At 43.6% G+C, this 16673-nt stretch overlaps 1 protein-coding gene across 1 annotated transcript in view; it reads right to left on the reverse strand.

Moving 5' to 3' along the window:
- Positions 1-1680: 1680 nt before the first annotated feature.
- Positions 1681-16673, reverse strand: part of TAF3 (TATA-box binding protein associated factor 3) — a 118802-nt gene continuing 103809 nt past the window's right edge. Inside the window, exons 5-7 of the mRNA XM_043479338.1 lie at positions 7543-7798; positions 4502-4608; positions 1681-3581 (exon numbers count right to left, since the gene is read on the reverse strand). Of these exons, the coding sequence (XP_043335273.1) occupies positions 3467-3581; positions 4502-4608; positions 7543-7798 (478 nt within the window). The 3' untranslated portion in view covers positions 1681-3466. The remainder of the gene's footprint in view (positions 3582-4501; positions 4609-7542; positions 7799-16673) is intronic.

The following is a 16673-nucleotide window of genomic DNA, read 5'->3' on the forward strand; positions in this document are numbered from 1 at the left end:
TTTCTCAGTCCCGGGAGTCTTTCCAATGCTTGCTGCTCTGTGACCTTTTTCTCCCTCAAAAGTCAAAACCCACTCTCTTACAACCCTCCTCCACTGTGGGTGGAAATGTAAATTGGCACAGTCACTGTGGAGAACGGTAGGGAGGTTCCTTAAAACACTAAAAATAGAGCCACCATATGACACTGCAATCCCACTCCTGGGCACACATCCAGAGAAAAACATGATCCGAAAGGATACGTGCACCCCAATGTTCAATGCAGCACTGTTTACAATAGCCAAGACATGGAAGCAACCTAAATGTCCATCAATAAATGAATGGATAAAGAAGATGTGGTGTGTATATATATATATATATATATATATATATATATATTTCATGTATATATGGAAATGGAATACTACTCAGCCATTAAAAAGAATGAAATAATGTCATTTGCAGCAACATGCATGGACCTAGAGAGTGTCATACTGAGTCAAGTAAGTCAAACAGAGAGGGAGAAATATCATATGACATCCCTTATATGTGGACTGTAAAAAGAAATGATACAAATGAACTTACAAAACAGAAAGAGACACACAGACTTGGAGAATGAACTTATGATGTGGAGGGTGGGGGAAGAAGGGTCAGTTTGGGTGTTTGGGACGGACATGCACACACTGCTGTATTGAAAGTGAATAACCAACAAGGACTTACTGTATAGCGCAGGGGCCTCTGCTCAATGTTATGTGGCTGCCCGGATGGGAGGAAGCCTGGGGGAGAATGGATACCTGTGTACGTGTGGCTGAGTCCCTTTGCTGTCCACCTGAAACTACCACAACATTGTTAATCAGCTATGCCCCAATACAAAATAAAAAGGTTTTAAAACAAGACCAAAAAATGCCGTGAATTTTCCAGTCAAAAAAACCCCCCCAAACCCACTCTCTTTCTATTGCATGGGTCCCCTCAAGGTTTTCTGCTAATTAAAACCATCATCTTTCCCAACATAACCCTTCCTTCTCTCGTCCAACACAGGCTTTTCATTTCCCTATTTAGTTCGACTGCATTGGGATGACTGAATTCATCTCCATCCTCTTCGTGACGTCTGTGAAACTCTTTTTCTTCAGCGCAACTTTATGTGGGGTGAGTCAGCCCAGCTTTCTAACTCTGCTTCGGAACACCGGGGTTTTATTCTCTAATCCACATTTCCTTTTGCAGTTTCTTGGACCCCTTTTGGTTGGTGTACAGCTAGCCACCCTGTAGAGATGGAGACCACCAGCCCATTTCACACAGGCCGCTGAACAGTCAGAAGGTGGTAACAACTCCGAGTCTCTGGTGACCTGGGCTGGATTCAGCTCACTGACCCAGAGGTGAAAGGCTCTGTATTCCATTACTAATCCCCCGAGCTCTTCGGCCCCCTGAAAATGATTCTTTGGTTTTATTATTGCAAAGGCCATTTATAAAATCATGAACTGGATTTAGGAAAGCAACCATGAAATAGCAAAAGACAACGAACTGATTGAAATTCCTTCAGTGTCCTGTGGGCTGAGGTCTCTCAGACAGCGGGACTAGGGCAAAGTTCTATATGGGCACTGCGTTCTGATTTCAGTGGCGTGACCAGCTCACTTAGATGTGGCAAGGTCAGATCCACTGACCATGCCTTGAGGAACTAAATCCTAAGTAAAGAAAATGGAAAAGCAAACTATGAAATAGCCAATAATCCTTTATTTTGCACTTCCCCACCCTCATCCCTCTCCAAAAAGCACTAATGGGGAAGATTCTGTGCATGTGAAAATATCGTATAAAGTATTTAGGATGATCTGAAATTAATAGAACAAAACCACGTATCTCAACATAGATGCTTTCTTTGTAGGCATAGAAAAATGTTGGCTTCTAGAACAAGGAGGGCAATGAAATACTGCACTCGAGAGGGTGACACTGATCTGCAATTTAACATTCACGGCAGAAAACCTCAATATGATTAATTCATACACTAATATCAATTTACTTGGCATTTTTTAAAAAAAAATCACAATTTCTATTAATATATTTGTATTAGGTTCAAAGCCCATAGTCTAGCATTCAAGATATCCATTACACTGGCCCAACTTGGGATTATTTCAAAATCAAGTAAAAGTCCATATTTATTCCAAAGTTGCTAAAATATGCTAATAAAATTAAATTTGATGTTTTACATTAAAAATAAAATATTTGGTTTATCTCTCAGACATCTATTAACATATAATAAATAGTGGGCAGTATAGTAATATAATAAAGTTTTGTGATACCCTGAAATTTGATGAGTTTTCTTTAAAAAAAAATTGCATAATATACTTCATTTCAGCCTTAAACCACAATATAATGAACAGATTTGCAGAAATAAAACAATATAAACACAAAATGCTACAGTATTTTTTCTTTTTTTTTTTTTTACTTTTGGGCAATCTACATGTCCTTTGAAACAAAAGGAAGTCAAAGAAATTTACAGAAATGGAAGAGATAACAATTTCAAATCATAAGCCATAGATTTAAATTGCCTTGCTTTCCTTCCAACTGCTCAGGTCCTCCCCCGTGTTCTGCGAGGGTTCAGCTCAAGGTAGGTAACTGAACTTAGCATGGCTCTTTTTTTTCCAGCCTTCTTTGCTTATGTACAGCGGTAATTACAGACGTGGCTGAAACCGCAGCGCGTTTTCACAGAAAGCCAGAATTAAACACGATAAAAAAATTTTTAAAAATAACTACTTCATAAATATTTATTATTTACATTAGGGGAGATCTCCTTGTGTGCAGAGGTTTCATACAAGCTGATGAGATGGGTAAGCCATGAGAAGACCACCAGCAGTTTGGAGGAACGGGCAAAGTCCGCCGACAAGAGAGAGAGAGAGAGAGAGAGAGAGAGGACAGGTGAGAGAGTCAACAAAAACAACTTGCACGAGAGCCAACAGGACATGATAGAAACCTTTTTCTTAAAAAATATAAGGTATTTCACAAAAAGCCTGAACATTTTACATGTTAGTACTAAAAACAGGGGGTGGGGTGGGGGAAGCTTCATATATTTTTCATCACAAAAATATTTACTGACACTCCCCCTCGAGTTTTCTTTCATGTGATTACGATTATCTGACTACAGAGGGGAGGAGGCTGGAGACACATACAGCCGACCCACGTCACCCTCGGGCACGGTCAGGGCGGGCCACACGCCATCTTCTCAGCTAACACCTTAAGGAAAAGGCCCTGGAGAGAATTGAGGAAAATCGAAAGGAGAGAGTATAGTCTTTTTATTAATAATACTTGTCACTGGTAATAGGAAACGGAGGCGAGGCCCCCCCGCGTGAGAGTTCTTCTGCGGGGGCGACCACGTGGCCCTCGCCGGGGGCCCCGGCAAAGCCCCCGGGGGTGGGGGCGTGTGTTCCGTCCTCAGTCTGGCCGGGCTCAGCGTCCGGGCGGGCGACGCGGTGGCGGCGGGCGGGGGCAGCCCCGCTCCAGGCATCAGTGCGCCCGGTGCTTCCGCTTCTTGTGCTTTTTATCCTTCTTCCTGTTCGAGCACTTGGGGCAGAACCACTGCATCTCTTCCGGGGGCGCGGCCATGATGCCCACGCAGGGCCTACACGGGAACCAAGCGAGAGGAGCGTCAGACAAACCGGCTTCAGACACACACATCTTCTTGTCCTACGTTTTTCAGGACATCATTCAATAATCTGTTATGTGTATGGGTTCGATCCCTGGGTTGGGAAGATCCCCTGGAGGAGGAAAAGGCTACCACCCACTCCAATATTCTGGCCTAGAATTCCACGGACTGTATAGTCCATGGGGTCGCAAAGAGTCGGACACGACTGAGCGATTTTCACTTTCAAGGCGCATTTACCAGACACCCAAGTCACCAGCTCTGGCGGAGGATGCGGCTGCACCCCTGCTGGGCCAGTGGGCGATCACCTTACACGAGCCCCTTCCCCAGGCTCTGCTGGAGACCTTAATGAGCTCATTCATCCTTTCAGCCAGAAATAGTCTAATTCCTCTGAGCTAGGCTTTGTTTTTATCTCAGAGATATCCCACAGCACCTGACTAAGCAGATTCCTATCTTTTCATATCCGATATTTTCAAGATAGAACAGCAGGACTGTTCGCATGCACCCTGATGCTGCTCCTTCCGTTTGGGGAAGCTGTGGAGACCACTCCAGCTGCCCCTCTACTTCTGCACTTTATGGGGGTGTTTACGGGGTTCCCTCCGTGTTTCCACAGCTGCTACAGAAAATGACTGACAAGAAAGGCAAGGGAACCAACCTGCTGTATCTCCTTTTCCCTTTCTAAAGAATACGTGAGCTAAGCGACACATTCAGAATTTAGGCTGAAGAGCCACAGTCTAAAGACTAATTTTTTGCAAATAATACGAATGCCATTCTCTTGGCACAGGGATTCTGCTCCAGACGCTCCTCCCAGGAAATGAGCTGCTCTGGGAGATGAGCCTGCATGGGCCGGGGCCACGCGTGTCCTGAGCCTCTCCCCCGGTGCCCCGCAGGGGACTCACCAGTGGTACCAGTCATCACATTCGTCACAGCCGATCATGGGGCTCCCATCGTCGGGCTTGTTGCAGCCGGGACAGATCCAGATCTGGTTTCCCCACTCGTCTCGGATCTGGGGTGGGCGAAACGAGAGAGGCATTGAGAAAAAAGAAATCCCCAAAAGGGCATGATAAGGATTACTACACACTGTGGAGCTAATAAACTGACAGACTAAATGAACAGACGGAAAAACCCAGGAGCTAATAATTTATTAAAGCTGTGATCATGGTCCTCACTATCCTGGGATCATATGGAAAAAAAATGCTCCTTAGAGTTCAATGATAAGACCTTTCTTCTACTTTTTTTTTTTTTTTGGCCATGTTGCATGGCTTGCAAGATCTTAATTCCTTGACCAGGGATTGAACCTGGGCCCTGGCAATGGGAGTGCCGAGTCCTAATTACTAGGCCATCGGGGAACTCCCAAGATGTTTCTAATGACTATTTTAAACTGTCTTTTCAAAGTCATAAAAACAAAACCTTTGATAATCATTTCTGTGAGCAATGTGACCTACAGTCACCTTCATCTAAAGAAAGACTGAAACACACAGGTTCTGAATGACTAGTAACGCCTGATACTTCTGAAAGCTACCTAGTTCAACTCTGCGTTGTTCCCTCCATTGCATTCACAGGTCTGGAATCAATAAGTACGGCCTATGTGCATATATCGCCTTATTACTTATTAGCCAAACCCTCCTCCTGAACTGGCTGATAAGATCAAGGATATAAAAGAGTTGTTACTAAGTAACTTTCCATTCCCTTTATGACATTTTTAGCAAAGTACAATCAACTAAAGGGCAAATGAAATAAGGGACGCAGGAGGCCAAAGAGCCACGCGTTTTCACGTTATTTTGCAACAAATATGCTGTGCTCTGGATTTGACTTAGCAGTTCCAAATAAGAAGCATTCCTAACTGAACCACCTCCTCAAATTCCACATGAACAAGACCAATCTGGAAGAGACAATTCTCTGACAGTCTTTCAAAAAGCCAGCAATAACTAAGAGTTAATTTTTGAAGTTTTGCTGACCACACAGCATATAATTTCATTCCATTGATTTTGCAAGCTGTAGTCTCTCCTGGTGCGTTCAGATACAACGCTGACTGGATGTGCAGGAGAGAAACGGTTTTTTGTGTGTGTGACGGGTGTACGGGGGGCAGAGACGGTTCATTCCAACTCACGGAATTCTAACTATTTTAAGGTCTGCCATTCTGGAAAGTCTCTGCAAGAGCAGACAGGCTGTGAAGGCTTCCTGAACAAATCTGTGGGCAGCCACATCCCCGACTCGGTCCTAGTCTCCAGTTTCAAGCAGAGACCACCAGTCGGCCTGTGCCAGCTGTCTGGGGTGAAGGCCAGCCCAGTAACCTGCGCCCTGAAGCTGCCATGCATGCCCTGTCCTGCGGCTGATTCTTGAAATTAGGAGGCCGTGACCCTGCGACATGAGAAATCTGCTACAGCGCCCAGCCCCTCGCAGTTTACTAAGCTCTTTCGAAAACACCTGACTTGGTTTCATCCTCCTAAACAGTGCTTGGGTAGGTTAGAAATGGGGAGACTGGAGCTGAAGGAATGTCAGTGACAGTTCCAGTGTCATAGATCGGGCAGCAACAAAATCAGCCTGTGTCCTTCCTTCAAATCACACATTTTGTCTTCTGTCTACAAAATGTCTCTGAGGGGACAGAGGCTTTTCGTCTATGCTGTCTATGCAAGTCTGATCTATCTCCAGGGAGTTGACTCAAAAATCCACTGGAGAATCAGCTTTTAGAGCTAGAACACACCACAGGGATCACTTAGTCTAACAATCCCTGGTTACAGCTGAAGAAATGGAGGTCAGGGAGATCAAGCATAAAGTCCTCCCCGATTTACCCATCTTGGGGTGACGTGGCCTCAATTAAACACCTGTGGCAACTGGTCCTTGAATGCACTGATTTAATGACCACAGATCTTTGTACCATGTCTTCCATTGTTGTCTTGAATTGCCAATTTAATATTTTCTTGTTAATAGTCCATGTCTTTATATCCTCTCTGAAGACTTCTGAGACTTTCTTCTTATCCTCTGTATCATGATAGTGCCTCAAACACTTAATGATTCACTGAAATTTCCTTTCAAATGCCCGTATAGAAAAGTAATACTTGCATGATTTGTGACGTCAACGGCAGGGGTCCGAGTCTGTCGCTTCCCAAGCACATCTATTCTGAAAGATCCTAGCCGCCGCCAGGCTGACACATCTCAGTCTACACACTCGGTGGTCTCCCAGTGTCAGCTCACTGAGGACCTCTATGTGCCTGAAATCGTTTTGTCATGTGCTCGTGAGTCACACTACGGAGCCCAAAGAGCCTGTTTGTTACTTAACTGAATTCAGGGCTTCAGTTAGACCTGATACTAGTAAGTAGGGCACAAACATGAGAAAACGGTCTCATGACAACCGTGTGAACACATGTGTCAAGGTGAGTTTTTCCACCTGAAGACAGGCTTGGACTCAGGAAGTTCTGTGGTTTACAGGTTCATTTCCATTCATTCTGCAGGCCCAGATATGTTCTGGACCTCAGCCAGTGAGATACTATAATTAGTACTCCTGCTCAGAAACAGCGGCTGGCCTGTGAGATGTGTGTACGTCATGCTAATTATTCTCTGAAGTGAATCACTGCTTGATCAAGAAAGTCAATGAGGAGCTTGACTGTCACTATTCACCTCTATATTTATACGATTGTGCTGTATATATGTTTGTGTGTGTGTGTGTGTATAGTCATATTCCAAAACAATGATGCGTAACAAAAACAATGCTCTGGCATTGTTTATGGAGACTAACTATGCAGACATCCTAACACAATACTTTTCAGCCAAAAGCTTGAAAATGCAATGAATATGCCTTTCCAGTCCTGAAGAATCGCTTCTGAAATTCAATGATGATCCATCTGACACTGCTTTTTTAATTGGAAACATTTTCATGAGCAAAGAGTGAGCTCTTAATTGACTTTCTCTTAAATACTCCCCAAAACAGAAAGCTGCTCACCACGTAGGTGCTGACCGTCTCCGTGACCACACTGCGGACCGGGGCTTTGGAGCTGGCGGCTCCCGAAGCAGCAGGGGCTGGGGCGGGCATCCCGGCGAGGGGTGCGCTGGCCGGGGCCAGGAGGGGCAAAGGCACCGGGGCAGGGGTGACGTGCATGGGGGCCGGGGCGGGGGCCGGGGCGGGTGGCGGCGTCTTGGGTCTGTTCAGAGAAGGCGCCGGCTTAGCCTCGGGGGCTGGGACCACTTTGCTGATGACGCTGTCAACAAAGGAGAGAAAAGGAAAAATCAAAACACACAGTTGAGTCAAGCCAGGTAGCTACAAACACGATGGCACAATCGCTTGGTTCTTCTAGCAGCGAGAGACTTTTTGGAGAGAGCAGAGAGAGGCAGAGCTCAGGCTGCAAGGCTCTTGCCCAAGCTGCTGCTCCACGACCAGGGCAGGGAGAGAGGCTGGGCAGCAGGAAACAGGCAGGGGCTCCAGCTCCCTTCCATGGTCAGAGCTGCCTGCTGCTCTGCTTCTCCATCAACACTGCCTTCTTCACAGAACCCAAGCCAGGGAAGAAGAACTTGGCTCAGAACCAGGAGGTCGGAGGTCAAACTCTACGTCTTCCACAGGCTGGGGTGTGACCTCACACAAGGCATTTAAAAGCACTAGTTGCTGAGCACCTCTAAGCAGGTAGGTGTTATACTAGGTACTTCCCACACATTACCTCATTCAGTCCTCAGGGCAACGTCAAAGAAGCTGCAGTGACCCTTGTTTTATAAACAAGGGAACAGGAGCAGAGAAAGGAGTTTGGGTAAAAGTGGCAGGCTTTGAACTGAGACCTGCCTATTTGGTCCTCAAACTCTTTCTTTTTTTTTTTTTTATACGAAGTTCCTAGATTTGGCAGGGGGCCGTATATATCATTTCAAGTACAGAGAAAATGTATTTATTTCCGGTCTCTCTCCTTTCCTCCTCCAGAAGGATCCACGGTCCTCTGGCTAGCAGGTGTGTTTCCATATTTTTGTCCTTTGAATTTTTTCTGCAGATACCCATAAACAGTGCATCCCACTGCTGTTTTAGGCATTTCAAGTATACAAACAATTCACATGCTATTTATCGTTGGCAACAAGCTTTCCTCACTTAGTTTTTGCAACTGAGATATAACCAACAGGTAGCCTTGTGTCTGTCTGACCGCACAATGCGTCGGTTTGACACATTCGTACACTCCAATCTGATTACTGCCGTGGCTTCAGCTAATTACGTCATGTCACGTAATTATCATTTCTTTTTTCTAAAGAGGACCGTTTGGATCTAGTGTCTCCCTTACCTTCAAGGCTTGTGAATGGTACCCATGAAAATGGTTTAGCATTAGCAGTGAAGCCAATGGATGTAAACAGACTGCTGATCAGTTTATGGGGCAATACCTAAGGTCTCAGAAACACCTACCTGAACAAATCTGCTTATTTACCAATTTAGAGAAATGGCACTTTCATGAAAATAACTATTATAAAGATAATCCTTCCAAATGCGTATTCCTCCAATTCAATTGAATTACTCTAGTTCAATTAATTACTCCTTTAAATATGGTACGTATTGAGATATATATATATATATATTCACATATATATTTCTCATTCAAATTTTCTGAGTAGCAAAAGAAAAAACACTAAAGTGGGTACTCAGTGTTGATGAGACAAAATATGTACTAATTTTTTGCTTCTAGGAGATGAGACTGGAGTTCAGTTCAGTTCAGTCACTCAGTCGTGTCCAACTCTTTGCAACCCCATGGGCTGCAGCACACCAGGCCTCCCTGTCCATCACCAACTCATGTTGAGTAAACATGAGTTTACTCAAACTCATGTCCATTGAGTCAGTGATGCCATCCAACCATCTCATCCTCTGTCGTCCCCTTCTCTGCCCAGCTTCAATCTTTCCCAGCATCAGGATCTTTTCAAATGAGTCAGTTCTTCGCATCAGGTGACCAAAGTATTGGAGTTTCAGCTTCAGCATCAGTCCTTCCAATGAATATTCAGGATTGATTTCCTTTAGGGTGGACTGGTTGGATCTCCTTGCAGTCCAAGAGACTCTCAAGAGTCTTCTCCAACACCTCAGTTGAAAAGCATCAATTCTTCGATGCTCAGCTTTCTTTATAGTCCAACTCTCACATCCACACATGACTACTGGAAAAACCATAGCTTTGACTAGATAGACCTTTGTTGGCAAAGTAATGTCTCTGCTTTTTAATATGCTGTCTAGGTTGGTCATAACTTTCCTTCCACGGAGCAAGCACCTTTTAATTTCATGGCTGCAGTCACCATCTGCAGTGATTTTAGGGCCCAAGAAAATAAAGTCTCTCACTTTTCCCACTGTTTCTCCATCTATTTGCCATGAAGTGATGGGACCAGATGCTATGACCTTAGTTTTCTGAATGTTGAGTTTTAAGCCAACTTTTTCACTCTCCTCTTTTACTTTCATCAAGAGGCTCTTTAGTTCTTCCTCACTTTCTGCCATAAAGGTGGTGTCATCTGCATATCTGAGGTTACTGATATTTCTCCCGGCAATCTTGATTCCAGCTTGTGCTTCATCCAGCCCAGCGTTTCTCATGATGTACTCTGCATGTAAGTTAAATAAGCAGGGTGACAATATACAGCCTTGACATACTCCTTTTCCTATTTGGAACCAGTCTGTTGTTCCATGTCCAGTTCTAACTGTTGCTTCCTGACCTGCATACAGACTGGTGTTATGTAGGCTCCAAAGGGACTTGCCTTTCCCAACTCTTTTGAAATCCACAAGAAAACTGATGAGAATTTGGAAGCTATTGTTGGTTCCAGCTGCTCCGTTACTTTTGAGGTAACTGGAGGTAGAGTTTTAAGAACAACTTTTTTTATTATCGCTTTAATTTTGAACATTATCGAAAAAAATAGATAATGGTATCACATGATATAATTCCTCCTCAGTTGTAAGACAAACTGTCATCCTTCAACCTAATTTGATCATCATAAAAATAATTTTGGGTCCCCACTGGTCTTCGCTGTCAACCTTTGTTGTTTCCTCCTTTCAGACATTGCCTTCTCTGTTCTTCCCACCCCCAGAACTATACCAGGGGGAGTTTAAAGACCCTCACTAGTCAGCAGCTGTGTGCAAACACTGTGAGGCCGGCCATCAGAATCATCAAAGTCCAAATGGCAGGCTACTCAGTGCTCGAAGTTCACAAGTTCCCTCACAATAGCTCACTTACTCGCCCTTAAAAGCCAAGAGCCATTTTTAAATGGCAACAAAATGATGCCATAAGTAAAACCTACTGTAAGTGCCTCCATGAATTTTTTACATCAATTTTTCAACAGGGAACTTGTTTGATGTCTTGGAGAAAACTCACTTTGATAAAGCTGCAACTTGCTTTTCTCCTTCAGATTTAAACCTCTGATCAATCTCAGCAACTCTGTGCATCTTTTAAGACACACATGAAACAGACTCCCATGGTGTACTGTAAACTAGCCCCTCCTTACCAAAAAGAGACCACTGAGCTTTCACTATGTATTAGGGTGGTTGTCGTCCTAGCACTGCTGCATCAGTGGTTATAAGACATCACAGCTCTGCTTTCTTACTTTTCTTTTAAAAGTCCCAGAAATACTGAGCCCAAGAGTGGCCTCCAGCAGCACCCGCTGCCCTGGGGTAGTCTCCTCGCAGCCTGAGTGGGTCTGACTCGGGTCTGACTTGGGTGGCTGCTAACGGGCTGTTGTGAAAACAACTACACATGACGGCCGGCGAGGTCATGAGAGACACTGCAGCTCCTGCCTTGCTCTCTTTCGGATCGAGAGCTCTGGGGAAGCCAGAGGCTAAGTCATGAGGATGCTGAATCTGCCTTAGAAAGACGCCCACATGACCAGCCAGTGGGGCCTCCAGCCCATAGTCACGTGTGAGCCCACAGGCCATTCTCCAGCCCTGGGGAGGCCTTCCAGTGGCCGAGGCCCAGGGCAGTGGCTTGATGGAGACCGGAGTCAAAACCACCCCAAATTCCTGACCCACAGGAAACTGGGAAGTAATACCTGTTTATGGCTTTAGCTGTTAAGTTTTGGGGTCATTAGTTATGTGGAAATAGAAAATTAATATACCAAGTATTTAATTAATCTCAATTAGGAACAAAAATAAATACCTAGAATTTAGGAGAAATTATATTTGCGAGCATCAGGACTTAAAAGAACAAACTGTAACACAGTCATTTCCATATTTCACGTGTGATCAAAAGGAACAAACACCTAAAGACAATTATGGGAATTGGTGTTATGTTGATTCTTCAAATCAGTCATTACCCTTCTTCTTCTTGATCCTTACAGCTCAGCTCTGAGTGCTCATATAATTAGCACGCAGCTGCAAATGGAACGGAGCTAACTCCTTCAAGCTCGTGGCTTGCCTCCTAAACACTACATCATCTTATCTTGTCATAGCCCAAGTACATACCAAGTGGCAAACATTTTATCTTTTAATTCAGGCATGACCTATTTGAAAAATGAAACAGATTGCATGAAGTAATTAGAGGAAAATATAGCCATTGTAGAGTGTTCCTTTCCAAAGGAGATCACCAAGTGATTAGACTTAATAGAAGATGTTCAAAATCTGTAAAATGGTCTAGAAGGACAAGAGTGCTTAGATAAATAAAAATGTATATTTCTTAACAGTATTTTCAGAAATATAGACAAAAAGATAATTTAAAAAAGCAACAAAAATGGTAAGGTGTAGGGCCATGAGGATAAAAGCGGAAGGATAGGATGGAGAGCAAGACTTCTCTGAATACATCTTATTATACAGTCTCAACTTTGGAGGCAAGGAAATGTCTTACATATTCAGAAATTTTAAGTTATAAAACTGCCTACGAGTAAAAATAAGCAGAAAAGAATGAACCTCAATGTATATCTTGTTGGTGACACAACCAGCTACACCCACACACACACAATGACTTCAGGAGGACAGCATTTGAGACTCTCCTCAAATTCAGCTCCACCCAAGTCTTTTCTGATTCTTTTGGGCTGGAAGTAATCAACTTGAACATCTGGATCAGTTGAGATGTATCTCTTATAGACTTTCACACTTTCTACCTTCTGTTATGATTGTTTGTATCTATGTTCCTGAGAGAAGACACAACATCTGATCCAAATTTGTCACTTGCACAGTGTATTTCTGACAGTTTTACTATGTATATAATCAAAATTAGTATTTTTCAAATGCAAAATAATTTTTAAAACATGTAAAACCAAGAAGATGTTGTCCAGGACAAGGCCAGGGTTCTCTTGGAAAAAAACCAAATTCCCCGTAGTCAGAACTTGTAAAAGATTTTGTGATGTTAGTAAAGCTTCTGCTTCTCTCCAGCAAAGAAAGGGTGCCTTCAACAAAAAAAGCCAAACCAAATGAAACTGAAGAGTCAGCACTGATGAAAGCTCACCTTTATCACTTTCTGGGCCTGGAGTCTACAGAGGAGGATGAGATGCTTTTACATGAAAGTACGAAAGTCAACTATAAAAGATGAGCAAGCACTCATTCGTTCGTTCATTCATTCACTGTAGGGTTAAATAACATCCCAGTTATATGAAAACATTAAAAGCAGGAAGAGGATATTCAGTGAACTAGAAAAATGAACAAGAGTCTGATTAAGATCTGTGTCTCACTGTAGTGTTGTAATATTGTTATGACTGAGGTTGTGCTTGGAAAACCCAACGTTACTACTTTAAAATATACTAAAATTTGATAATAGCTGTTGTGTTTTTATCCAAAATGATCATGCTTTACATGAACTTTTACCTTCCTCTGTAAACAGCATGGAAACAATATATATTTATAGCCTGTGCTACATATGTAGATGTATGTTGTTGTTGTTGTTGTTTTAGTCGCTACGTCATGTCTCTTTTGTGACTCCACGGACTGTAGCCCACCAGGCTCCTCTGTCCATGGGACTATCCCGGTAAGAATACTGGAGTGGGTTGCCATTTCCTCTTCCAGGGGATCATCCTGACCAAGGGATCAAACCTGTATCTCTTGCTTGGCAGGCAGATTCTTTACCCTCAGCCAGCAGGGAAGCCCAGAGAGATAAATACACACACATAAATATGTACTTCCACCTTTGTGGGCTAAAGCAGCAGAAGTAACTGATTAAAATTCTAAGCACATGTTTGAAATGCCTCTCTGGTCCTCCCACTTGGGCTTTCTAGCAGGTAACTGGGCAGACTAGGCTGCATCTTGGGGAGAAATCTGAGCTGGAAGGAAAGATTTGGGAATCATCATCACCTAACTTTGAAAAGAACAAAAAAGAAAATTTAGGGAGAAAGAACAGAGTGGTGGATCAAGGGCAAGAAGAGAAAGTGATCAAAGAAAAACAGAAGCAATGATGGAGAAAGAGAGCACCGTGTCATGAAAAACGAGGACTGGAGGTTTTCAAAAAGGGCTTGGGGGGAAGAATGTATTGAACAGGAAGGATGAAGACTCAGGGCTGCGGCATTGTCTCGGGATGCATTTAATCATCTTAATGAGAAGCTTCAGGAAAGTTTCCAGAGCAGAAACCAGGATGTGGTGAGTTTAGGAATAAAATGGGGGGGGGGGGCGGGGAGTGGAAATTGGAAGAAAGTCCATATAAGGAATATGTTTTGAAAAGTGAAAATGAGAAGAGGCATCTATGTGACCTTTCCCTCACCTGGAGGGGAGGCTGGTGGGCGTGTGTATGAGGATTAGGATGGCAGAACCCAATGGAAGGTACCAGAAGGGAACAGAAGATACATTGGGAGGAAGTAACAAAGGAGGTGGGGGGGAGGTCAGGGCCAGGAAAGGTGGGGATGGAGAAGGAACAGGTCCTGAAGGTCAGGAGGGATGCTGGGCTCCCTCCTGGACCAGCCTGAAGGACAAGCCGTGAAGACAGGTGCAGCTCTGGAACCCCGAAGAATGAATCCAAACAGGGGTGATGTGGCCAGTCAGTCCCTGCAGCGACGAGTCCCTGAACCCAACCCGTGTGGGTTCTCCGTCACAGAGGTCGGGCAGGGACGTGAGTGTTCACCTCACAAGGAGGCCGGAGCGGGGACAGAGAGGAAGAAGCATCACACTGTGCCTCTAAAGTCCCTCCGGAAATATTTTAATATTGAAGTGAAAGTGTCAGTTGCTCAGTCGTGTCCGACTCTTTGCAACTCCATGACTGCAGCCTGCCAGGGCTCCTCTGTCCATGGGCTTCTCCAGGCAAGAATCCTGGAGTGGGTTGCCACTCCCTTCTCCAGGGGGATTTTCCCAACCCAGGGATCAAACCCAGATCAAAACTCTCCTGCATGGCAGGCAGATTTTTTACCATGAGCCAGCCCTATAAAATGACAGGAAGGATAGGACGCGAAGGATTGAAATTTTCTTTGTTGTTGTCAGTAATAATAATATACCTCCTGTTCTCATCAGTAGGTACACATTCTCTTTAAACACTAGAAGTGCAACTAGTTTGATCTTTAGGGGAAATTATAGGTAAGACAGTATCCAAAAGGTTACCATGATATAGCTAAATTACCTCTGCCTGTCACAGGTTAAAGAACATTTAAATGCTGGAAGTTCACATCAGCTTTTTCTAGATAACAAATCTTAAATGCCTTCCTATATTCACTCAATGAGTGATCCGGGGCCTTGATAACCAGCAGGGAGGAACTTGCCAACTATCATTCAAATCATATCTACAAAGGTGGTCATAAATATTTTAAAACCTAAGTCAACTAAATAAGACCTAGACCCATTAAGGATAAGATCTCTTACAACAAATTAAATAAAACAATTTATTGAAGTCTGGACGCAAGATAAGCTAGATTTACTAGCTGACCTTTTATTCATTTAAAGAACAAAATTAGCTCTAATTGCATTAGAATGGAATCCAGTAAATTTTCCCCAGTCTTCTAATGTGGCATCAGTGTAAGGACCGCTGTAATTGTTTACAAGTAAGATGGAAATGCTTTGATTATAATCTTTCCACTTGTTTTACTGGGTAGTAAAAACATTTCCCAAAACCTGAAGCCAGTTTTTCTGACAGCATACTATTTTTTTTTTCCTCTTGGATACACTGTATCTTTGGCAATAGTCGACAAACTACCATGCGTCAGGGGAAGAAGTCAAACTTGGGGATTTCATCTAAACTTTAGCTGGGTAAAAAAGAGAGAGTGCTCTAAGAAGGTCAAGATCCTCCCAGTCTGGAAAATATCAGAAAAGGGCTGAAGACCCAAGCAAGAAAAATGTTAACGACCTGCTTCCTCTTGGAATTATAACTGAGATATATGGGTTTGGGTCTGCTGAATTTATCAATATAAGTACAAAAAGTAGCAAGAATAATGGATACCACCCACAATTTGTGTTCTCATTGTTCAGCTGCTAGGAAATTTCATGTGTCACAGTACCATATTTCACTAGCATTAAAAATAAGTTATTTGCCATAGATTTTAAATGCAGTCATTCTTAAGTTTTTTATTCTTATTTATTAATTTTTTGGGGGGTCACTGTTCTTGTTAGATAGTTTCTCATACAGGCAAAATACCTATGAAATGTTTCTGTGTCCGCGGCAAGTTAACCAGGGCAAAACAAAGAAAACTATCAACACTTTTCAATCTTTTTTTTTTTTTAATCAAAGCAGACAGTTTTACTGCAAGAGAAACAAATTAAAACTAGAAGAAGAAAAGGCCTTCCAAGTCTGACGGGACGATGGTCTGAAATGTTCTTGAACTTTATTTCTAAAGGATCATCTTTTTTTTTTTAAACAACAAGCTCCCTTGCTCTGCCTCTTCAGCATGCTTTTATAAAAACATGAACTTGACTGCCTTTCTCTACATAAAAGAAAAGCATATCAATCGTTTCTGCCTGCCCCCCCCCCATCCCAGTGGGCGCGCCCTTCTCTGCTGGAACCTACCAGCCCTCGCCAACAGGGCCCTGCACCCTCCCACTGGGGCTGGCTTCAGGATGGGAGCCAACGAAGGGTGCTGTCAAGTGGGGGGCTGGGGGCGTGGGGGGGTGCAGCCTATGAGCACAGAAGGAACCACACTGGCCAAGAGCAACCAGGACCACCTCTGCCTCCACACAGAGGCCAGGCGGAGAAAAAGAAAGCGAGCAGTCTTAATGACACTTTGAACCTTGGTTAAAGTCACCTTGCCTAAAGT

This window comes from Cervus canadensis, chromosome 10, assembly GCF_019320065.1.
Source record: "Cervus canadensis isolate Bull #8, Minnesota chromosome 10, ASM1932006v1, whole genome shotgun sequence".
NCBI classification, from domain to species: Eukaryota; Metazoa; Chordata; class Mammalia; order Artiodactyla; family Cervidae; genus Cervus; species Cervus canadensis.